Source organism: Nycticebus coucang, chromosome 8 (assembly GCF_027406575.1).
Source record: "Nycticebus coucang isolate mNycCou1 chromosome 8, mNycCou1.pri, whole genome shotgun sequence".
Taxonomy (NCBI): Eukaryota; Metazoa; Chordata; class Mammalia; order Primates; family Lorisidae; genus Nycticebus; species Nycticebus coucang.
The window spans coordinates 110863205-110888249 of record NC_069787.1 but is presented as its reverse complement, the minus strand read 5'-3'; the positions used below and the strand labels follow the sequence as shown (position 1 = coordinate 110888249).

The following is a 25045-nucleotide window of genomic DNA, read 5'->3' as shown; positions in this document are numbered from 1 at the left end:
GCTTAGGGAAAAGTAGGGCCAGAGTCTGTTGGGTAGTGTGTTAATCTGGATCCTCCAAGAAGCAAATGCCAGAAAGATTGGTTACACAAAAGATGTCTTGGGGGGAAACTCCTTTGAGAGAAAATGCAGAGTGAAACTCAAGATTCTGAGATAGCTGTCAGATGTTGATGCAGTCCTAACCCCGGTGGAAAAAGTGAAGAAAGGAAGGCCGAGGATGGCATCTTGAGGCTGCAGTACTTAGTATGTGGCTCAAACTCAATGGTGTAAGAACGCAAACGTCAGGGAGCACAAACTCCATTGGAGCACAGGTTCCCACAGGTGGTACTCAAGGGGGACTTTGTAGGATAGAGGGTGTTCAGGGATGAAACTAAAGAAAGGTTTGGCAAGGCTGGCAGGGTGTGCCTGAGCCATGGTGACCCTGAAGAGGAGTCCCCCTCTCCCTGCCTCCATATCCCTGCCAGGCCCAGTCATCAGCACAGAGAAGCTCTTTGGAAGCTTGGTCTCAGTGTGAATGTGGTGATGGGTTCTAGAGCACTGAAGCTAAGATCTCTGGCCAAGCGCACCCCCCACAGTAGAGATCTACCCAAGAGGAGTATTTTCATGGCTGTTACGTGGGCTCACCTCTGGCTGCAAGCAGCTTCCCCATTTGCTTCAGTGCACTTCTTCTTGAAGGCAGGGACCAGAGCTGGTGCAGTCAGGCAGGGCCACTTCGGTTTGGAGGATTTGTGCAAATTTAACCACAGGAGGTACGAGGCTCTCACTATTATGACTTGCTTTCCCTGCTTGGGAAGTATCAGTGGACATTTCATGCTTATTTCCTGTTATTTCACTGAAAGCATTTTTCAGATAGAAGTGGCTCGCCCACTGGGAACCTTGGCTGACAGTAGCTTGGGTTGTTTCTATTTAGCCACCACGCACATAACGTCTTACACTCTGCCTTCTTTACCTTCCACTCCAGTAGAAAGAGCAGCAGCATCCATACTACCTGCTAAATAACTTTTAGGAAACGAATCCTTGTAGGCAAAGAGTGTTGAAAAAGTGATGTTCTTTATGCAAGCACCCTAAACCACTTGGAGCATAGATGATATATCTTCCCTTCTTTTTCCTGATAAGTTTCACTGTAGTCATTTGACAATGCATGGATGGTTGTCCACCATTCTGTGGCAGATCAAACACTCAGTGAAGGTTACATATTCATCACTTATCTCCTCTGTCTCACAAGGTTAGGCTACAGTATTTCTGACTGCTTTGAAGAGGTGGGCCAAACACTGAAGCAGGAATAAGTAAGATAAAATATTCTTGAAAGAAATATATTTTCATTCTCACCTCTCACTCTGATTAGTTCTCCACATTGTTGCCAAAATGATAGTCCTTATGTCAAAATGTCACTGCCTTACTCTCCTGCCTTAAATCTTTCAGTTGTTCTATATTAGCACTGGATTAAAAATAAAAACTTGAGAGATTAAAGATGGCAGCCGAGTAACAGCTTCTCTGCAACTGGGAACAGCGAGTCTGGGGAGACAAGACTCCAGGCATCTCTGGCCAGTGGGATCTGCCTATAATCATCCCTTTGAGGATACAGGGAACCAGCAAGGGACTTCTGGACCCAAACAGAAGGACAAAAACAGTGGAAAACTGGCAAGTGGTTCCATGTGTTCGATCGACCTAATCACGCCGGCAACCATAAGTACAAGGAGCAGTGAGATTGCAAACCGGAAAGGCCTTACCTGTGAACTGTTTCGGTGTTCTTGGACTTGGCACTCAGTTGAACTGCCTTGGGGAGAGCTTGAGCAGGAGTGTGGAGAACTTCGGGCATTGTCTGGGGCCCCAGACTGAGCCACTGAGCTGGGTACAGGAAGCCATTGTGAAAGAACTGCCCCGGCAAGCTCCACCTTCAGGGTCTCAGAGCAAGGATTGGGCAGGTCAAAGTAACCTACTGACTAAGCAGCCTAAAGGCCGGGGCTGAGCCGCCTTACAGCCTTAATCCTTAGGGGCAGAGTGAGACGGTTTTGGCACACTGGAGCCTTGGGCTGTTGCCCTGGGTAGAGTGCCGTGACGTCACAGCTCATAGCAACCTCAAACTCCTGGGCTTGGTGCTGCCCAGACCTCCATAAGAGCTATGCAGTGACCCCCGACCCGTGACCCGCACCCACCGGGCCTCCACATTCCCTGACCAGGGAGCCATGCAACCCTGCGTCCTCCCTCTTGTGTCCTCCCACAAGGGTGGAAGCTGTCCTCCCAGCTTCCACACTAGCCCATTCATCTGGACAGGGACTCTTATAGCTGTGTGCCCTTTGGAGCCCTCCCTGCCTCTGCGCAGAGCTCTTCTCCTGACCAGAGACTGCTGGAGCCTTGGGCTCTCTGTGCCAAAGTCACTGGGCGCCTGGCACTCCCAGAACCATGCACACCACCCCCAGCCCTGTTGCTGGATCCGGGTGTGTCACAAACCAGAGCTGCTTCCACAACCAGAACCCCCTAGCTAGAGCAGCCCCAGAGGAACTACATAGGGTCACTCCCTACAAAGATCCAGCAACAATAGAATGATCCCACTGGGGTCTAATCTTGGAGAGACACCTCCCCAACTCTGAGGACAGCCGGAGGCAACGGTGAAAAACAACCATGAGGCGAAATCAACAGAAAAACTCTGGCGATATCAATAATCAGAGTAGATCAACTCCCCCAAGGATCAATGGGGCAGAAACAGCACAAGACCCCATGCACAAATAGCTGAGGTGTCAGAAATTGAATTCAGGATCTGGATAGCAAATAAGATCGAATTAGAACTCCATAAGTTATCTCAAGAATTCAACAGATTCAAAGACCAAATGACCAAAGAATTCAACACATTGAGACAAGAAGTTGCATCCCTCAAAGATCTGAGAAACACAGTAGAATCCCTCAGTAACAGAATGGAGCAAGCAGAAGAAAGGATTTCTGACATTGAAGACAAAGCTTTCGAATGCTCCCAAACCCTGAAAGAAGAAGAGAAATGGAAAGCAAAAACAGACCACTCTCTCAGAGAGCTCTTGGATAATGTGAAGAAAACCAATATTCGTCTTATAGGGATCCCCAAAAGTGACGAAGTGGCTTCACAAGGCACAGAGTCTCTTCTCCATGAGATTATGAAGGAGAACTTTCCAGACATGCCAAGAGATTCCGAAATTCAGATAGCAGACAGTTTCAGAACTCCAGCATGACTCAACCCAAATAAGACATCCCCCAGACACATCATAATCAATTTCACTAAAGTTAATATGAAGGAGAAAATTCTGAAAGCTGCCAGACGAAAGAAAACCATTACCTACAAGGGGAAGAATAACAGAATAACGGCAGATCTCTCTGCTGAATTCTTTCAAGCTAGAAGAGGATGGTCATCGACTTTTAATCTCCTAAAACAAAATAACTTTCAACCCAGGATCCTGTACCCAGCTAAACTGAGCTTCGTTTATGATGGAGAAATTAAATACTTCAACGACATTCACATGTTGAAGAAATTTGCCACAACTAAACCAGCTCTCTAGGACATTCTTAGACCTATCCTCCGTAAAGACCAGCATAATTCTCCACCACAAAAGTAAACCCACCCAAAAAATTTTTGATCAAATTCCAACTTCCACAGTCGCAAAAGGATTAAAAACGTCCACCGGTCTCTCAAAAGACTTATCAATACTCTCAATTAATGTGAATGGTTTAAATTGTCCTCTAAAGAGGCTTAGGTTGGCAGACTGGATACAAAAACTTAAGCCAGATATCTGCTGCATCCAAGAATCGCATCTTACATTAAAAGATAGATATAGACTCAAGGTGAAGGGATGGTCATCTATATTTCAGGCAAATGGAAAGCAGAAAAAAGCAGGCATTGCAATCCTGTTCGCAGATGCAATAGGCTTTAAACCAACCAAAATAATTAAGGATAAGGATGGACACTTCATATTTGTTAAAGGTAATACTAAATATGATGAGATCTCAATTATTAATATTTATGCACCCAACCACAATGCACCTCAATTTATAAGAGAAACTCTAACAGACATGAGCAACTCGATTTCCTCCACTTCCATAGTAGTTGGAGATTTTAACAACCCTTTAGCAGTCCTGGATAGATCCTCCAAAAAGAAGCTAAGCAAAGAAATTTTAGATTTAAACTCAACCATTCAACATCTGGACTTAACAGACATCTACAGAACATTTCATCCCCCAAAAACTGAATACACATTCTTCTCATCAGCCCACGGAACATACTCCAAAATCGACCACATCCTAGGCCACAAATCTAACCTCAGCAAATTTAAAAAGATAGAAATTATTTCTTGCATCTTCTCTCACCATCATGGAATAAAAGTTGAACTAAATAACAACAGGAACCTGCATACCCATACAAAAACATGGAAGCTAAACAACCTTATGCTGAAGGATACATGGGTTATAAATGAGATTAAGAAGGAAATCACCATATTTTTGGAACAAAACAACAATCAAGACACAAATTACCAGAACCTCTGGGATACTGCAAAGGCAGTCCTAAGAGGGAAATTTATAGCACTGCAAGCCTTCCTCAAGAAAATGGAAAGACAGGAAGTCAATAACTTAATGGAATATCTCAAGCAACTGGAGAAAGAAGAACACTTCAACCCCAAATGCAGCAGAAGAAATCTCTAATTTCATCAATCAGAAATGGTAATGATGAAATAACAACAGATCCCTCAGAAATTCAAAAAATCCTTAATGAATACTACAAGAAACTCTACTCTCACAAATATGAAAATCTGAAAGAAATCGACCAATACCTGGAAGCACGCCACCTACCAAGACTTAGCCAGAACGAAGTGGAAATGTTGAACAGGCCTATATCAAGTTCTGAAATAGCATCAACTATACAAAATCTCCCCCCAAAAAAAGCCCAGGACCAGATGGCTTTACGTCAGAATTCTACCAAACATTTAAAGAAGAACTAGTACCTATACTACTAAACCTCTTCCAAGATATAGAAAAAGAAGGAATATTACCCAGCACATTCTATGAAGCAAACATCATCTTGATCCCCAAACCAGGGAAAGACCCAACAAGGAAAGAAAATTATAGACCAATATCACTAATGAATATAGATGCTAAAATACTCAATAAGATCCTAACAAATAGAATCCAGCAACACATCAAAAAAATTATACACCATGACCAAGTGGGATTTATCCCAGGGTCTCAAGGCTGGTTCAATATACGTAAATCTATAAACGTAATTCAACACATAAACAAACTTAAAAATAAAGACCATACGATTCTTTCAATTGATGCAGAAAAAGCTTTTGATAATATCCAGCATCCCTTCATGATCAGAGCACTTAAGAAAATTGGTATAGAAGGGACATTTTTTAAACTAATAGAGGACATCTACAGCAAACCCACAGCCACTATTGTATTGAATGGAGTTAAATTGAAATCATTTCCACTTAGATCAGGAACCAGGCAAGGTTGCCCATTGTCTCCATTGCTCTTTAACATTGTAATGGAAGTGTTAGCCATTGCAATTAGGGAAGAAAAGGCGATCAAGGGTATCCACATAGGGTCAGAAGAGATCAAACTTTCACTCTTCACAGATGATATGATCGTATATCTGGAAAACACTAGGGATTCTACTACAAAACTTTTAGAAGTGATCAAGGAATATAGCAATGTCTCAGGCTACAAAATCAACACCCATAAATCTGTAGCCTTTATATATACCAACAATAACCAAGCCGAAAGAACAGTCAAGGACTCTATTCCTTTCACAGTAGTGCCAAAGAAGATGAAATATTTGGGAGTATACCTAACAAAGGACGTGAAAGATCTCTACAAAGAAAACTATGAAACTCTAAGAAAAGAAATAGCTGAAGATATTAACAGTTGGAAAAACATACCATGCTCATGGCTGGGAATAATCAACATTGTTAAAATTTCCATACTGCCCAAAGCAATATATAATTTTAATGCAATTACTATTAAAGCTCCATTGTCATACTTTAAAGATCTTGAAAAAATAATACTTCATTTTATATGGAATCAGAAAAAACCTCAAATAGCCAAAACATTACTGAGCAATAAAAACAAAGCAGGAGGAATCACACTACCAGACCTGAGACTGTACTACAAATCCATAGTGATCAAAACAGCATGGTACTGGCACAAAAGCAGAGAAGTAGATGTCTGGAACAGAATAGAGAACCAAGAGATGGATCCAGCCACTTACCGTTATTTGATCTTTGACAAGCCAATTAAAAACATTCAGGGGGGGAAGATTCCCTATTTAACAAATGATGGTGGGTAAACTGGCTGGCAACCTGTAGAAGATTGAAACTAGACCCACACCTTTCACCATTAACTAAGATAGACTCTCACTGGATCAAAGATTTAAACTTAAGACATGAATGGCTTATGAAGTGAGTGTATGATGCCCCATAATCATAGCATTGTATACAGTTATGATTTAATAAAAAAAATAAATAAAAAATAATAAAGTTAAGCTACAAAATTTAAAAAAAAAAAACGAAAAAAGGCATTTTGAGTCTATGATATCAGAAGGGCAAAAAAAGAAATAAATTATGGTGAAAAATCATGTTTTAAATACATAATATTTTCAACAATAAATACACAATATATTTCAACTTCAAAAAAAAAAAAAAGACATGAAACTATAAAAATACTTGAAGAAAGTGCAAGGAAAACTCTTGAAGGAATCAGCCTGGGTGAATATTTTATGAGGAGGACTCCCCAGGCAAGTGAAGCAGTATCAAAAATACACTACTGGGACCTGAGCAAACTAAAAAGCTGCTGCACAGCCAAGAACACAGTAAGTAAAGCAAGCAGACAGCCCTCAGAATGGGAGAAAATATTTGCAGGTTATACCTCTGATAAAGGTCTAATAACCAGAATCCACAGAGAACTCTAATGTATTAACAAGAAAAGAACCCATCTCAGGGTGGGCAAGGGACTTGAAGAGAAACTTCTCTAAAGAAGACCAATGCAAGATCTACAAACACATGAAAAAAAGCTCATCATCCTTAATCATCAGAGAAATGCAAATCAAAACTACTCTGAGATATCACCTAACCCCGGTAAGAGTAGCCCACATAACAAAATCCCAAAACCAGAAATGTTGGTGTGGATGTGGAGGAAAGGGCACACTTCTACACTGCTGGTGGGAATGCCCACTAATACGTTCCTTCTGGAAGGATGTTTGGAGAACACTTAGAGACCTAAAAATAGACCTGCCATTCGATCCTATAATTCCTTTACTAGGTTTATACCCAGAAGACCAAAAGTCACAATATAACAAAGACATCTGTACCAGAATGTTTATTGCAGCCCAATTCATAATTGCTAAGTCATGGAAGAAGCCCAAGTGCCCATGGACCCACGAATGGACTAGCAAATTGTGGTACATGTATACCATGGAATACTATGCAGCCTTCAAGAAAGATGGAGACTTTACCACTTTCATGTTTACATGGATGGAGCTGGAACATATTCTTCTTAGCAAAGTATCTCAGGAATGGAAGAAAAAGTATCCAATGTACTCAGCCCTACTATGAAGCTAAATTATAGCTTTCACATGAAGGCTATACCCCAACTATAGCACAAGACTATGGGGAAAGGGCCAAGGAAGGGGAAGGGAGGGGGGAGGTTTTGGTGGAGGGAGGGTAATGGGTGGGGCCACATCTATGGTGCATCTTAGAATGGGTACAGGCGATTGCACTAATGTACACAGCTATGATTTAACAATAAAAAAAGAAAATAAATAAATAAAATAAATAAATGAAAACTTCTCAGCATGACAGAGAAGCCTTTGTAACTTGATCTCTGCCTATGGTCTATAGTCTAGAATGTTCTCTTTTTCTCTCCATTTATTCTCTTCTTACCCCACCAGTGATTCCCTAAATGCACGAGATTTCCTAATTCTTTCTGTATTTATATGTTGTATTAATTTGGTTCTTATTAGTGATTGCTAACATAGTAACACCAACATGTCAGTCACTTTAAACTCACGTGACAGTCCGAGGAAGGTATTCCTGGTTGGTGGGTGGTTTTCCTCCGCCTAATGTTGGAGGGACCCAGGCTCTTTAGCCCTGTGGCTCTGTCTCCCTTTAGGCACTTTGCTTTCTCCCCATTCACCTGGGAAAAGAGAAGTACAAAGTACAAAGTCTCTCCTGCTTCTTCAGTGCTGTGGCCCAGAAGTGACACACAGCACTTCTGCGTATATTCCATCGGTGAGGACTGACTTGATGTAAGACAGCCAGGAAATGTTTTCAGTGAAATAACAGGAAATAAGCATGAAATGTTCACTGACACTTCCCAAGCAGGGAAAGTAAGTCTTTGTCATAACATTGAGAGCCTCATACCTAGCGTGGGTCGTCTCCCCTCTGTACCCTGAGACTGAGTGCTTACCACTCATCATAGCCCGTGCCACGCTCCGTTATAATTGTTCTCTTATGAATCTTCACTTATACAAACAAGATCCTGTAGGACTGGGGCTATATGTTTACTCTAAATATATAAATGTCTGGCACAAAATATGTACCCAATAAATGTTTCATTAAATAAATAGCACATTATCAGATGACTGGGTTCATGAAAGGGAGTTAAAACTTTTACAGTTTGATGTTTTAAAGAGCGAATGTGGATTATTTATTCCAAAACACACATATCAATCCCCATTTTAAACTAAAGGTGTTTAGACCTTTGAAATTCCTTTGATGTTTGTTAATAGATCCATGTTAAAAGAGTTTATGGTTATCATACCACCCATGAGTATTCTAACAGAGTTTATAAATTCAAGGATTGACACTTAGGGTTCAACTCTCCATGAAAAGGAATGATGCATTATTAGATTGCATTTGTGTATAGATAAACAGAAACTTGACTCAAAATTGTTTGAAAAATTAGAGAATATATTGTGTCATACAACAAGAAGGTTGGTTGGTCAAGTAGCTCAGCAATGTCATTCAGGAACCAGGTCTGTCTATATCTTGGTCCTACCGTCCTCAGTATATTGACTATGTCTTGGACTAAATTCCCTCATGGCCACAAGATGCCTGCCAGCAGAAAAACAGAAGTATATTATACTGCTTATGTCCTGAGGGAGAGGACAAGAACACCTCTCCCCCCAATCATAAAATGTAAGTGTTTCCTTTTTGTCTGAAGGGGCTAAGTTAGATTTGTGCTGACCTGTAGACCAGAAACATTTCTAGGGGGAATTCTGTCTCCTGACTGATTTGAGGAGTGTCTTCTCAGGGCAAAAGTTTCCTGGAAGCACCTCTATGGGTAAGAGAAGTGGGTATTGCTTCTCTCAAAAATGTGAAGTCCTTGGGAAGAAAAATATGGTAATATATGATGAGTATTCAACCAACAATGCCCACTGCAAACATTTTAACAACACATTCTATTCAACTGGTATTTATGGAAGAATGAACAATTCTCTAAACCAGGCAATGACCCAGCCTTTTCTCTGCCACAAAGTTCTTTAGAACTTTCTCTTCTAAAGTTTTCAAATCATATATTTAAAAGCACTGAGTAAGGAATGTTTTAGATTATCTTCTTCCAGTACAATTATTTATTCTTTATTTAGGTCTCATAATGGGACTAATTTTACGATATGCAACAGCACCAACTGATATTGAAAGTGGAACTGTCTATGATTGTGGAAAACTGTCCTTCAGTCCATCAACGCTGCTGGTTAATATCACCAACCAAGTTTATGAGTATAAATACAAAAGAGAAATAAGCCAACACAACGTCAGTCCCCACCAAGGCAATGCTATACTTGAAAAGGTAAGGATCCTGTCTGGTCATATATTTTTGTTTTTCAGTTTTCATGGGTCTCTTACATAGAATACTTTATTTTTAAATATTTTAAATTGCACATGAACTTTATGGCCACCCTGTACATGTCCTTTTCAATGCACCACACCATTGGGGCCATTTAGTTGACTAAAGAGTCAATAACTTGAATTATACTCCTATTATAAACTCAGTTTTCTATATTTTTTTCTTAGAAGTTAGAAAAGTTTTTGGTACAACAGTTTTGCAAGCCACAGTTATATTCAGTAAAAAAATAAATAAATAAAAATGTGCAACTCTGCCTTTCCTAATACTTGTTTCAAGTTTTCACACGTTGTGCCAATTTCCACTGTATATGTTGCCCCCCCCCCCGACTACTCAGTCCAAATCTCCCTTAAGCCAAAGGGAAGTGGAAGGGAATGAAAACATTTTCACTTGCAAACCTTGATCTAGCATGACTGCTTTGGGCTCCCATTACAAAACACTGGCCACTTGACTGTCTTCAAATAATACAGTGATGTATAGTCAATCTTGAGATCTTGGCTCCATCAGTTCAGTTAGCAAGTCTTAAGTAGAAAAGAAAAATATATGAACTGACCCATCTTTTTATAATGGTTTTATAATTGTGCATTTGTGAATTGCTTCAATTTCTAGAAGTAAAATTCCCCTTTACTTTTAGTACTTTGCGTCAGAAATCAGGTGATGTTACCTTTTGTGGCACCTTGTTAATCCTGGATCATTCTCTGGAATAAGTGAATTCTTGTTTAATAATACAAATGTAGTCTAAGAAACAGGATGCCACAATCTGATTTTAGATACTTTTGGGTCAGAGCTAAGAATTTCCTGGTTTTACAGAAGTCTATTTTTACACTTTTATCTCATATGGACTTACTTTTCAGGTTAAAATGTACTTTTCCTTCCATTTTGAGAGATTGGGGTAGTAGAGGAGGTACCTTATCTGCTAGTTTTCCTCATTCAAGATGAGTAATTTATAGTAATTTTCTCCACATTCACTTCCACTAGCAAATTTCTAGATTCATTTCCTTGTTGTACTTGATAGGAGCTCTAGAAAGTCAAATTGATTGTAATATTAGCCTAAATCAGACTTAGTTAGGAAAATAAATTGAAACACAGAAACCAAATTAAATACGTATGATAGAACATCCATAGGTAACCAGTCCCTACATTGACCCTCTCAGGTTGACCTAATTTTCATAGAATGGGGCATGTATGAAATACATGGATAAATACACCTGTATTTATCAGTACAGCAGGCCTAGGTCCTTATGTTGACCACCTCCATTTGCTAAATACTTTTTTTGTTTGTTTGTTTTTGAGATACAGTCTCACTCTGTTGCCCTTGGTAGAGTGCCATGGCATCTTATCTCATAGCAATTTCAAACTCTTGGGCTTGAGCAATCCTCTTGCCTCAGCATCCCCAATAGATGGGACTACAGGTACCTGCCACAATTCCCAGCTAATGTTTCTATTTTTAGTAGTTACAGGGTCTGGCTCTTGCTCAGGCTGGTCTTGAACTCCTGAGCTCAGTCATTCACCTGCCTTGGCCTCCCAGAGTTGCTAACCAGTTTGTTACAGCCTTTAGGCAGTCACCTCACAGAAGTTCTATTGTAATATCTCTGAAATAAATAGGAGCAAGTTCTAGATCTTTTTCTGGTTTGGATAACCTTTTCTTCCACATTTCTTTTTGTTCACATGGTAATATAAAATCAAATTATACCCTAATCATTTGGATCCTGTGTGAAGAAAGAATGTGAAATTTAAGGCATTTCTTTTGGGAGGGACTTGTTCGGGATGTCTGGATGTTCCCGCAGTCCCCTTGTCCCTTATACTATAAAATTTTGGGATTGTGGGTCACAGAAAGAAGTGGGTTTTTTAGTTGAATTATTTTTAACATTCCTCATGAATGTAAGTTTGGATTATTTAACTGACTGTTCTTGTTGTAAAATCTTGTCATGTGTATAAAATAAAAAAGATCATGAATTTTAAAGAAAAGAAAATAAATTATCTACCCTAAAATAGATAAATTTTTAAAATCACCTTTTAGCAAAAAAGGATTGCAATCAAAATATACCACTGGTTAGTACCTGGACATAAATTAAGTATTTTTTCCTCACTTTCCTAGCCATTTTTATCTGTATTTCTGCATTGCACTATTTCTTCAAATAGTCTGACCATTGCCCTTCCTAAAGATGTTGATAGCTATTTTTGTTGCTATAGCAATTTTCTTCTTTAACAGGATTACCAGTAGGTGCCAGATCAGAAATTTTGTTATTGAATTATTGACATATTTATTCCTTTATTGGCAGCCAAAGTCAAATGTTAGCTTTTGAAAAACTAAGGCAAGAGATAGAGAAAATGTCTTAAGTTGCTGGCCCCTCTTGTCTTTTTCAGTGGATAGATTATGAGCTTTGTACATAAAATGTTTCATTGACCTCAAATGGCTCACGTATTTTTCTGGATAAACTCCTAAATCATGTGAACCATTAAGTCACGATCAGCATTTGTCGTTTCAATCCTCCAGGGTTGGCAATAGGGGACTTAGCACCCAGAGTGAGTTCTTTCGTCATCGATGGTGAATAAAGGGACATCTGTGGGTGCACTTGCTGTATCAGACTACTTTCAAGGGAAAGGATCTTGTTTATAAATGGATAGGGTGTGTCTTAATACACATTTGTCGCTTATGTGCCAATGTTTGGGGACTTACTTGGTTTGCAAAAATGAACGACCCACTGCCTGGATTCCTTACTCTCAGTTGTCCATTGCATACCACTTTCATATCAATTAATCAATCGCTGTATGTGTATGTTAGATGAAAAAGGATTCCAAAGAAGGGTCCATTCATTGGAAGGCTTTAAGGAGGCAACATGTAGTGATGGTTAAAGAAATTCAGTCAGACAGATTTGCGACCCCTTCCTTTGTAAGTTCCTAAAATGTCCCAACCCCAACTTTTTACTTGTGAAATGGGGAGATTAAAATTGATTTTATAGGATAGTTTTAATGTTTAAATGAGATGATATGTAATAAGAGATGATGTGCCTGACTAACATGGGGCCTTCGGACTGCATTTTTATCACTGCCACTGCACTAGCACTGCAGCATCATGGCCACCTCCACCACCTCTAACCAGAGCTACCATTGCCACGTCTAGACAATGTCTGAATGCTTATTGTATGCCAGGAATTAATAAAATCTGCATTTTATGTATTTTTTACATTCATTTGGGAAGTTAAAACCAATATATATATTAATATAATATATATCTGTATATGGTTTAGTTCTAAATTATATCATGTGGTCTATAAGGACTCTAAAGCTTTACAGATACCTGAGCTTGCTTAGGAGTCTTCCTGGAGGAGGTGGCACTTAAGAAGGGTGGATGTGGTTTGGATAGGCAGTAAGAATTGAGCTCAGAAAGGTGATTATGGCAGGGTTGGTTGGAAGGTGAGACTACAGTGTGTGATTATCTAGATAAGAAGGGAAGAGGGCTTCGTGGAGGGACTGGATGCTTTGGAATAACAGAACCATCTTAATTTGTAGAAAAAAAATTATGAAAAAACTCTAAGATTCTAGGAATTCAAACCTAGATGAAAGAATATGGGACGGGGGAGTTGTCTCAAGGTAGAAGTTAAAAGGGGAAAGAAGATTTGAGGAAGGAGATGAATGGGTAAAAATGACCCTGGATTTGCATATACAGGTCGTCTAATTTAGAGCAAGAAAAATATCTGACCTCATTAAGCTACACTTTGTCATTTGATAGATAAGTAAAACAAAAATGTAAGCATTAAAATGGATTTAGGTCAATAGTTCCTAAACTATTTGCACTTTGCAATCATTTGGAAGCTTCAAAAAGTCTTGATGCCTGTGTTCCACCCTTAGAGTGTATGACTAGTTTAGGGAGTAGCTTGAGCATAACTTTTAGACAATCACCAAGTTGATTCTAACGGGCAGACAAGTTTGGGATTTAATCCTACTGTGAGTTCAGGTAAAAATGATGAGGGAGAGATGCTCCTTTCCCTCAGCCCCATTGCTGCAGATCTACAAGCCCCGTTTATCTTCTTTCAACACAACAAGAATGTTTTTGCCTCAGGACACCTGCATGTTGGTTCCTTTTGCCTAAAATGATCTTACTTTCACCCTTCAACTATCAGCTTCCTTCCTATCCTATTCAAATCCTGATTGAAATACCATCTCTTCAGGGAGGGGTTGCCCCTGAATTTTCTCACACTGCATCTTCTCGCTCTCATTTCATAGCATTTAACACCATCTGAAATTATATGTGTACTTGCTTGTTTTTTGTTTATTATCATTATAACATTTGTTTTCTACTAGCCTCCAACTTCACAAAGGCAGGGATCCTGCCTGTTTTATTGCCAATGCATCATTAAAGCCCATCATGGTGCCTCACGCCTAATACGTGCAAAACAAATGCTTGGTGCTCTGCCTAATACGCGCAAAACAAATGCTTGGTGCTCTGCCAAGCTCTCAGGTTCATTCAATTATTCATTCCTTCATTTGCCTATAGCTAGAGAAATATGCAGTATTTGAAAATTAAAACCTTGCGGTTGGTAGAATTGTAGTGTTCTGGATGCTTAATGTTGAAGAAACCTAAGGTATTCTCTAATCTTGATTGTACGTATAGAGATAATAAATTAATGTTCAGAGGAATTACATAGTAGGTCCAGGTTCCTACCACCAGTAAGTGCAGAGTAAGAACCAAGACTTACAGCACTTGACCCTCAGTCCCAGGACCACTGGACAAGGTCTCTGAGAGGTTCCATTGACAGGGAAGGGCAGGGTGCCTGGGACTGAGAACCAGGGAACTTCATAGGAAGAGTTGGTCAGAGTTCCATAAAAGGTCAAGCTCCACAGAATCACAGAAGCCACCAGTGTGGCCCCACTGGGTCCTTTTCCTTTATGGTATATATTAAAGGGAATATTTGGCCTTAATTTCTAAAAGTTACAGGATTTGAAAGTGAGTTTTACTCTTAGTTTAGAAGAATGTAGTTTAGAGGCTTAAATAACATTCCTGACTTCAGGATTTGGAGTGGCTGGAATGAATTCCTGTGCTATGTAATGGCCTCTTGGAAGATTTTATAACAGCATATGTATTTCTGGGATGGCTACACATTGATGTAGTTGGAAAGAGAAAAGGCTTGATGGCTCCATGAGTTCCTTCCAATGAGAAGGTATAAGACTGGAAAGTATAAGAGCTTTTGGCATTTATATAAGCAGCAATGTACTGAAATTTTATGCTGTGTATAAACACACAAAGATTTCAGGAAATGCCATATGCTCAACTTGTGTTTCTCATGCTTGACACATATAAAACTGTAGAAAGGAAAAAAATGTTTTCACTTAAAGACTTGTGAAAACAATATTCTTCTATATATTAGGATCAGATGATGAACTCAAAGCAATCTTCTAAGAGGATAAAACTAGACCATGTTGCTCTGTATCTATCTGGCCTATTTCCAATACCATTTCTCAAATTATTCAGTGGATGCTGGAAACCCTTAACTAGTTTTAATCCTATGGGTCCTAAACATTATTATGCAATGGTTTTATAAATGTTTTTTTTGTTCTGTTATTCCTAAATGCAATATTTAGGAATCTCAAGGTGTTTATAAGTATTTTTGAATTTTATATGAATAGGAAGTTCAAAACTTGCTTTGGAAAATCAGACTACAAGAGAACTTTATCCCTCCTGCTTTCACTCATTTATTCTTTCAACACAAACTAAATAAGTCCCATCAATTTCAATACTGAGATAAGATGTGATCTTAGGACTTTACTAGTAAATCAGAGGAAAACATAGTGTGTGAATAAATAAATAGGTGACACTAAAGCCGGGTATCAAAGGAGTAGACCAAGAACCACAGGCACTCGGAAAAGGACAACACTGTCTCCTGTTAGAGGTGGTAGCAAGAGTTGCAAAGAGGGGCAGTCAACTGACTCTGGTGCTATGTGTGGTCTGTGGAGGTGGAGAGGATTGCAGGCAGAGGGAAAAGCATGATGTGGAAATGGGGAAAGAGATAAAGAGTATTCCAGGAAAGGAAAACTTTCCAAATATGTGTATTATTGAAGTCCAGAAGACCAATGAAACATGGCACTAGAAATGAAGGCAGATCCTGATCACAGAAGCCCCTGACTGCCAGGTTGAGTAATGCCCACTTTCTTTGCAGGCAGTTAAAGAGTGTCATCCTCACAAAGCAAAGGTGTGGTTGGGCTATCATGCATAGGGTAGAAAGTGACAGCAAAGAGACAGATGAATCTTAAACTTGGATGCGGACCATGGGCAGATGGAAGAAAAACGAGGAAGGAAGGCTACTAGGGCTTGGCTCAGCTGGGCAGGAGAAGGAAGAGAGAAAACGCTTGGTTTGCTGCCCTGGTCTTGGGGGTTCACAGAAGGGTGGTAGGGCAGAAATGCAGAGCTGGAGTTAGAAGGAGTTGGTTTGTAGGAGAAAAATCACAAACATGGTTTAAAACTAACAAGTAAGTGAATCAATCGATTTCATCATTAATTTATTCACAGTGATTTAGCACATTATGTGTTTACAATATTGAGCTGGAAGGGTCAGAGGGTCATTTGGCTGAAAAGGTCAGCTGTCAACACAGTTAAATTTATACTTCCTATCACTCATACATCAGTTGACCATAATGTAAAAAGTTAAAGGAAACTACACAGTGAAAATTTTGCAAAGTCTTCACTTCCTATGTGACAAGTGACACTATCACTTGGTAAAAGGAAGTTATTTTGAAGTTAGTTACCCTGCTGCTGAGCAATGATTCCTGTCCATTGTTTCAACAAAGAGAATTGCCAACCTATAAATAAGTCATCAGAGCTCGTACAATTGTATTGGTAATATTGTATATTTTAGAAATACTTTAAGGAAGCCCTTATAGAAACAGCTAATCACATGACTTTTTAAAGTAATTCCATTTTTTGTACCATTAAATAAATAAATACAATCTCTTCTTTTTTTCTCACTGTCCAACTTTTCCTAATGGTGGTTTCAATTTTTTGTGGTTCAGTTTTAATTCTCAGATATTTACTTGTAAATTATTTTGTACTTTCTAGTTTTTTCTTTTACTTGAGGATTCTAGCTGCAGAGGCTAGGGGGACAGCTCTTATGGGAACGGCCTGTATGACAGCTCTTACAGCTCATAACGGGAACGGCCTGACCAGAGAGAGTCACTGGACAGCAAGATAAATATGTATAGCATGTAACACTGGGACGTGCTTGGAGAAGATAAAGAAAAGGCTGGAGAGAAATCTCCTTTAAAACTTTTCTGGGAACACTGAAAGAAAGCAAGCATCACAGTAATAAGCCAGTGTTTGATGTTTGGAGAAGCATTTGTAGGAGTCTATTAATTATTCTTCTCTTCTGTAGAGATCAGGACTTTGTGGTTAGTATTTCTCTACTATGAACCATGGGAGGTGACCCCGGTGGCCTTGGCAGTAAATGTAATGAGGCTATTTACAAAGACTTAGCTGCTTTTATCCTAAACCTTAGTTAAGAGATTGCTTCTTCATAAAAAAAAATCTAAAAATTTGTTTTAGCTGTTTTCTCCCACTTTCATTTTTATAGAAAGTTGGCATGTGAGATGACCTCGCCTATGTACCTAAGGACTCCAAATATTTCATTCGGTTTTAAGTTAGTCATTGAACAATATAGTTTCTTCATTCACTTGTTATTAATTATACTATTTTCTGAGCATTAGTCAGGCACTAGTTTGGGGTGTCACAACCATGGCAGGGAGCAAAACAAAGTCCTTGTCGACATGGAACTTAGCCTCTTGGGAAAGAGGGACAAAAGGTAGTTCAACACAGCATTTGTGACGTAATGTCAAGTGAAGACAAGCGTTGTGAAGAAAAGTTAGCAATATGAGAAGACAGAGAGCAAAGGATATTGAGATGAGCCCCATAGAGACGGCTTACTAAAGAGGAAAAGTTGGAGCCAAGACCTGAAAGTGAGGAGAGGGCCTTGCAGAAATTTGGAAGAAGAGAATTTGCCTGAGATGACAAAACTACATAACATTCGGTGCCTGTTGCTTTAGAGTGCTATGGACTCATAGCTCGCAGTCACCTTAGTCTCTTGGGCTCAAGAGATTCTCTTGCCTCAGCCTCCTATGTAGCTGGGACTGCAGACACCTGCTACAACACCAGCTAATTTTTCTATTTTTAGGAGAGACAGGGTCTTGCTCTTCCTCAGGCTGGTCTTGAATTCATGAGTTCAAGGGCTCTACCCCTCAGCCTCCCAGGGTGCTAGGATTAAAGGCATGAGCTACTGCACCTGGCAAGGAAGTCACTTTTTCTCTTGCCAGCTTTTTGCCATCTTATTCATTAATATTCCAAGATCGTTTTATCTTACATTTACACACAAAGTCTTAGAAAAATATTTGTCATGGTAGAGAAGGACAGAGAGAAATAGAGAAGTCAACTTGGAATGGAGAGTGAAAATCCAGCAACACAGGAACACTACCCTGAGAGCACAGGGCCATTTCTGCAGGCTCGCACTCTGAATGCACAGGGAAAACACTGATTTCCAAACTTTTGAGTATGCACTTCATTAGTCAAATGCCCTTGAGCATATACACCTATTTATTTTCAAATTAGATGCTAGTAATACTGTACCAATGTATTATATATATTTTGTTTATATACATATATATATCTAAAATAAAGCAGATATCAAACTAGAATTTTTTTTGAGGTATATCGACCAAGTCTGCTTAATTTGGTTATATATATATATAATATAATAATTATTATTATTAAATCATAGCCGTGTACATTAATGCAATCATGGGGTACAATGTGCTGGTTTAATTTCAAACTAGAATTTTTTAAAAGATGATATAAAATGAAAGTTTCAGTATTTTCTTTGCATGGCTAAATTCATTTTGCCTACTTGCTAGGATATGGATGCCTCATCCGGGAGCACAGTGTATTTTATTATTAAAAGAACAAAGAAGGGATGCAAGGCTGGTTTAACATACGCAAGTCTATAAACGTTATCCACCATATTAACAGAGGCAAAAATAAAGATCACATGATCCTCTCAATAGATGAAGAAAAAGCATTTGATAAAATCCAGCATCCTTTTCTAATTAGAACACTGAAGAGTATAGGCATAGGTGGCACATTTCTAAAACTGATTGAAGCTATCTATGACAAACCCACAGCCAATATTTTACTGAATGGAGTAAAACTGAAAGCTTTTCCTCTTAGAACTGGAACCAGACAAGGTTGTCCTCTGTCACCTTTACTATTCAACATAGTGCTGGAAGTTCTAGCCAATACAATTAGGCAAGACAAGGAAATAAAGGGAATCCAAATGGGAGCAGAGGAGGTCAAACTCTCCCTCTTTGCTGACGACATGATCTTATACTTAGAGAACCCCAAAGACTCAACCACAAGACTCCTAGAAGTCATCAAAAAATACAGTAATGTTTTAGGATATAAAATCAATGTCCACAAGTCAGTAGCCTTTGTGTACACCAATAACAGTCAAGATGAGAAGCTAATTAAGGACACAACTCCCTTCACCATAGTCTCAAAGAAAATGAAATACCTAGGAATATACCTAACAAAGGAGGTGAAGGACCTCTATAAAGAAAACTATGAAATCCTCAGAAAGGAAATAGCAGAGGATATTAACAAATGGAAGAACATACCATGCTCATGGATGGGAAGAATCAACATTGTTAAAATGTCTATACTTCCCAAAGCAATCTACCTATTCAATGCCATTCCTATCAAAATACCAACATCATACTTTCAAGATTTGGAAAAAATGATTCTGCGTTTTGTATGGAACCGGAAAAAACCCCGTATAGCTAAGGCAGTTCTCTGTAACAAAAATAAAGCTGGGGGCATCAGCATACCAGATTTTAGTCTGTACTACAAAGCCATAGTGCTCAAGACAGCATGGTACTGGCACAAAAACAGAGGCATAGACACTTGGAATCGAATTGAAAACCAAGAAATGAAACTAACATTTTACAACCACCTAATCTTTGATAAACCAAACAAGAACATACCTTGGGGGAAAGACTCCCTATTCAATAAATGCTGTTGGGAGAACTGGATGTCTACATGTAAAAGACTGAAACTGGACCCACACCTTTCCCCACTCACAAAAATTGATTCAAGATGGATAAAGGACTTAAACTTAAGGCATGAAACAATAAAAATCCTCCAAGAAAGCATAGGAAAAACACTGGAAGATATTGGCCTGGGGGAAGACTTCATGAAGAAGACTGCCATGGCAATTGCAACAACAACAAAAATAAACAAATGGGACTTCATTAAACTGAAAAGCTTCTGTACAGCTAAGGAGACAATAACCAAAGCAAAGAGACAACCTACACAATGGGAAAGGATATTTGCATATTTTCAATCAGACAAAAGCTTGATAACTAGGATCTATAGAGAACTCAAATTAATCCACATGTAAAAAGCCAACAATCCCTTATATCAATGGGCAAGAGACATGAATAGAACTTTCTCTAAAGACGACAGACGAATGGCTAACAAACACATGAAAAAGTGTTCATCATCTCTATATATTAGAGAAATGCAAATCAAAACAACCCTGAGATATCATCTAACCCCAGTGAGAATGGCCCACATCACAAAATCTCAAAACTGCAGATGCTGGCATGGATGTGGAGAGAAGGGAACACTTTGACACTGCCGGTGGGACTGCAAACTAGTACAACCTTTCTGGAAGGAAGTATGGAGAAACCTCAAAGCACTCAAGCTAGACCTCCCATTTGATCCTGCAATCCCATTACTGGGCATCTACCCAGAAGGAAAGAAATCCTTTTATCATAAGGACACTTGTACTAGACTGTTTATTGCAGCTCAATTTACAATCGCCAAAATGTGGAAACAGCCTAAATGCCCACCAACCCAGGAATGGATTAACAAGCTGTGGTATATGTATACCATGGAATACTATTCAGCCGTTAAAAAAAATGGAGACTTTACATCCTTCGTATTAACCTGGATGGACGTGGAAGACATTTTTCTTAGTAAAGCATCACAAGAATGGAGAAGCATGAATCCTATGTACTCAATTTTGATATGAGGACAATTAATGACAATTATGGTTATGGGGGGGAAAACAGAAAGAGGGAAGGAGGGAGGTGGGCGGGGCCTTGGTGTGTGTCACACTTTATGGGGGCGAGACATGATTGCAAGAGGGACTTTACCTAACAATTGCAATCAGTGTAACCTGGCTTATTGTACCCTCAATGAATCCCCAACAATAAAAAAAAAAAAAAGAACAAAGAAAAAATATATATATATTATTAAAATTTAATTTGTATTTTAATTATCTTGACATTTTTCTTTAAAAATTCTATTCTTTGGGCAGCGCCTGTCGCTCAGTCGGTAAGGTGCCCGCCCCATATACCGAGGGTGGCGGGTTCAAGCCCGGCCCCGGCCAAACTGCAACCAAAAAATAGCTGGGCGTTGTGACGGGCGCCTGTAGTCCCAGCTACTTGGGAGGCTGAGGCAGGAGAATCACTTAAGCCCAGGAGTTGGAGGTTGCTGTGAGCTGTGTGAGGCCACGGCACTCTACTGAGGGCCATAAAGTGAGACTCTGTCTCTACAAAAAAAAAAAAAAAAAAAAAATTCTATTCTTTTCTGAAATCTTAAAATCCTGGATCCTGAGTCTCACAGCACCAGTATGTGCATAAGCTCTGCGTCTGATATAAGGATGTTGTTAAGGGTTGATTAGCTGGGTGGAAACACTTGTCACCAGCACAAATGACCCCACACACCTATCCTCCAGTATCCAAGATTGTTTTTTCCTTCATAAGACTATAGTCTCCTAGCTCTACTTGTCATTTCCAGTTAATATTCATATCTATGATGTTTTGATTAATGTCTACCTCTTCACTAGACTGGAGGCTCCAGGGAGGCAGGGACTAGTCTGTTTTGTGATCACATTGTACTCCAGGGTGCCTGATACATGGTCAAGGTTCTGTGGATCTTGATAAGTGAATGGATGATGTAACCAGGCATCTACTATTCTCAGCTTGAAAGCAGCTCCTTCTCCCCACTGTGCCCCATCTTAATTGCTGACTATTTTATACCCAAACATCTATCACAAATTTCTTTGTAAGGTGAAGTACGTGGGCACTGTGACGCTTGTTTGCTATTCAGAGGGCTGACTTGCTGGAAATGTTGTCTCCAAATAGTCAGGTAGGAGTGGAAGGAGGCAGAGAGAAATTCAAAGCAGTGAGAGAAAGGGAGAAAAGAAGACCAAGCACAGGACGGAACACAGAAGAGAAGCAGGAGAGAAAAAGAGATTTCCCAGCAGACTTTAAGCCTAAGAACATAGAACAAAAATGGATCTTTTAATTCTTTCCCCTTTTGCTTTCTTCCTTCTAAAATATTAAATGGTGACAGAAGTGCACATTTATCATTGCTGGCCTCCAGTGTGCAGTTCTATAAGGTTCTGTCCAAGTGCATTTCCCTGGTCTCTCCCAAGGTCATTGAGAAGCTCCCATTAGTAGCTTGATACAGCCTGAAGTGGGATCCGCATACAACTAGGCACAGGAGGGACTGTGCATTTGACTGGGTTGTCTCCTGTTGCCATTTAAGCCCATCTTGAGTTAGGAGTCTCCCAGCAGCTCCTCCCAAACCCATTTCTAATCACAGGCTAAGTGGGCACTGATTTACTAAGTTCTACCCCAGGCTGAGGTGTGTGGAGCAAGAATGTCCTACAATTCAGGTGATCTTCACCCGTCTCTCCATCATGTGGTGGGTTCCCAGAGAAGCAGTGAATCCTGAGGTACAGTTTAGAGAGCAGGGTGTTTATTACATGCTCTAGTGATTCACACTGATGAACAGAAGTGGAAGGAATCCTGGGTGGTTAAAGGGAGAAGTTAAGCTGTGATGCAGGCCCAACTATTTTGACTGACTCCTTAGGAAACTCTGGAGCTACAATGGGCATTCAAAGTCATCACAGTTGCACTCATGGCCAGGCCTCTACAATACCAAATTGTTCTATCTTTGCCTGTGACCAGGGATGGACAGGACTTCTAGCAGCAGGGCAACAAGGCCTTCATTGAAGAGAAATCTGGGTGGCACATTACATTTTCCAACACACTGATCCACCACAGGCTGGGAAGTTTTATACAGATCATGTGCCCAAGAACAGTACCCAAACAATAAATCACACGTACTTGGTATAGAATTCCCACAGTGGAGTGCAACAGCAGGCTTGTCCCAGCTCTTGAGAGCTGATTACTTGTTAAATATTTAGGAATTCCACAAGTGTGTTGTTAAACCATTGGAAGCTTGAAATGGGCCACAATAGAAATATTTACACCACAGAAATTGGCATATGCTGCAAGTCAGGTTTCAAGAGGTTTTGTTTTTGTTTCCCCCAGAGACATGGTTTACCAGCACACCACTGAAAACATGCTTACGTAATTGCATTTTTAGGAGAATTGTAAATATCTCAACACTTCATTTCCACCTCCCCAAAAAGTTCTATCCCACTTAGTTTTCTTAAAATTCCTCTCATAGAGCGTGAACTCTGACTGCCTTAAAATGACATAGGGAAGTGTGTAATGTTTTACAACTAGAACGCAGATGGAATCCCATTTCTGCCACTTCTAGCACTGAGCCATTTGACAAGTTAACATCTCTGAGCATATTTTTTCCCCATTTCCCCCCCCCCATTTCTAAAACAGGGATCAGTGATACCTACTTGTTTTTCAGAACTAAAGAAAAAAGTTATATTTAATGTTGCAAGCTGTAAATATTAGTCTGCTTCCTTTTCCCCTTCCGTATCATCTGGCACAGATTTCCCTGTGGAGTAATACGTCTGAGCTGGGCATGATGGAGAAATTTGGGTGTATTTTTTTATTGTGCCACTTTTTAAAGTGCACCACTTAAAAAATGCATTGTTTAAATTTAAAATCACCCTCTCTGCTGACTTCAGCTTACACACCTTCTCCCTCCCCCCAGCCCCCTCAAGTGGGCCTGCTGCAACAGTGGTCCTTGCTGACTCAGCCTTTCCTGGTCCAGCTTCTCCCGGCCAGTTGCTCCCTGGTGAGGTCTCATGATGGGGAAAGCTGCACACACACGTCAAAGCGGAAGCCTGACAATGATAATGCAAACTCCAAAAAATTGTATGGTAAAGAAAGAAACTCTGTGGAAGTGGGATGCTCCTGAAAATTCTGAGGTGGTGGAAAGCACAGTTTCTTTGCCTATAATATAGAAAGTAGGCAAGGTTAAGATCATTTCCAGATTGGGGGGAAAAATAAGTCTTGATGCACAGGGTGTCAGTGTTGGATACCTGGGTCCTGAGGAATGACTAGCTCATGGAGGACCAGGCCATTGTCAATGCACCTGTCATTTCCTCTTCTTCTGCTGATATCACGTCTGTCATAGAATAGAGTTACATGGTCATGTCAATACTGCAGCTGGTGAGGGGTGGTAGGGTAACCACTCCACAGAGGGCAGCCCCTCAGAGGACCAGCAGACACCAGTCTAAGTGTGTAGTCAGTTGAATGGGCAAGAGGCCAGGCATCTAGAGTCAGGAGTGGAAAGACATATCATTTATTCTATGAACTGGGATTCTGGAGAGTGTGTGTCTATAAATAGTTAGGCCGAGACACCAGCAACTGCCTAGAACTGTTCCAATCATCCTAGGATGCACAGTCATCTCAGTAGAGAGTCACAGAGATAAAAGAGGGGTGTTAATGCATGAAGAATCTTATGCACCACATGGGAGACTCTCAAGCCATTACCGATTTGGTGCCATGGAAATGATTTGGAAAAGTGCTGTCCTTTATATACTTGTAGCCAATGAGAACAAATTCAGCAGTTGAATAGGTGACCTGAACACACCCATAGGTGGTAGGTAGGAAATTGTTGTTAAGAGGAAAGTCCCTGGAAACATATAACTTCGTTCAAATGCCTCATACCAGCTGTATGATCTTGGGGTAAGGTAATTAACTGCTCTGTAAGCGTGCTTCAATTTTCCTGCTTGTAAAATAGGATATTCCTAACTATGCATACTTTGTAGGGCCATTGTGAGTTGTGAATGAGAAAGTACATGCAAAGCACTTAGAATAGTGTCTGGCTCATAAGTGCTCAAAGTATATTAACTGTTAGTTTTGTGTCATGGTTGCTAGGCAATGGGCTTGCAATTAGACGCTACGGTTCAGGCCTTGCTACTCA

General features: G+C 39.9%; 1 protein-coding gene across 3 annotated transcripts in view; it reads left to right on the top strand.

The window, feature by feature from the left end:
• Positions 1–25045, top strand: part of SLC9A9 (solute carrier family 9 member A9) — a 678779-nt gene that overhangs the window by 13308 nt on the left and 640426 nt on the right. For all 3 annotated transcript variants that reach the window (XM_053599744.1, XM_053599745.1, XM_053599746.1), the window contains exon 2: positions 9602–9804. In XM_053599744.1, the coding sequence (XP_053455719.1) occupies positions 9602–9804 (203 nt within the window). The remainder of the gene's footprint in view (positions 1–9601; positions 9805–25045) is intronic.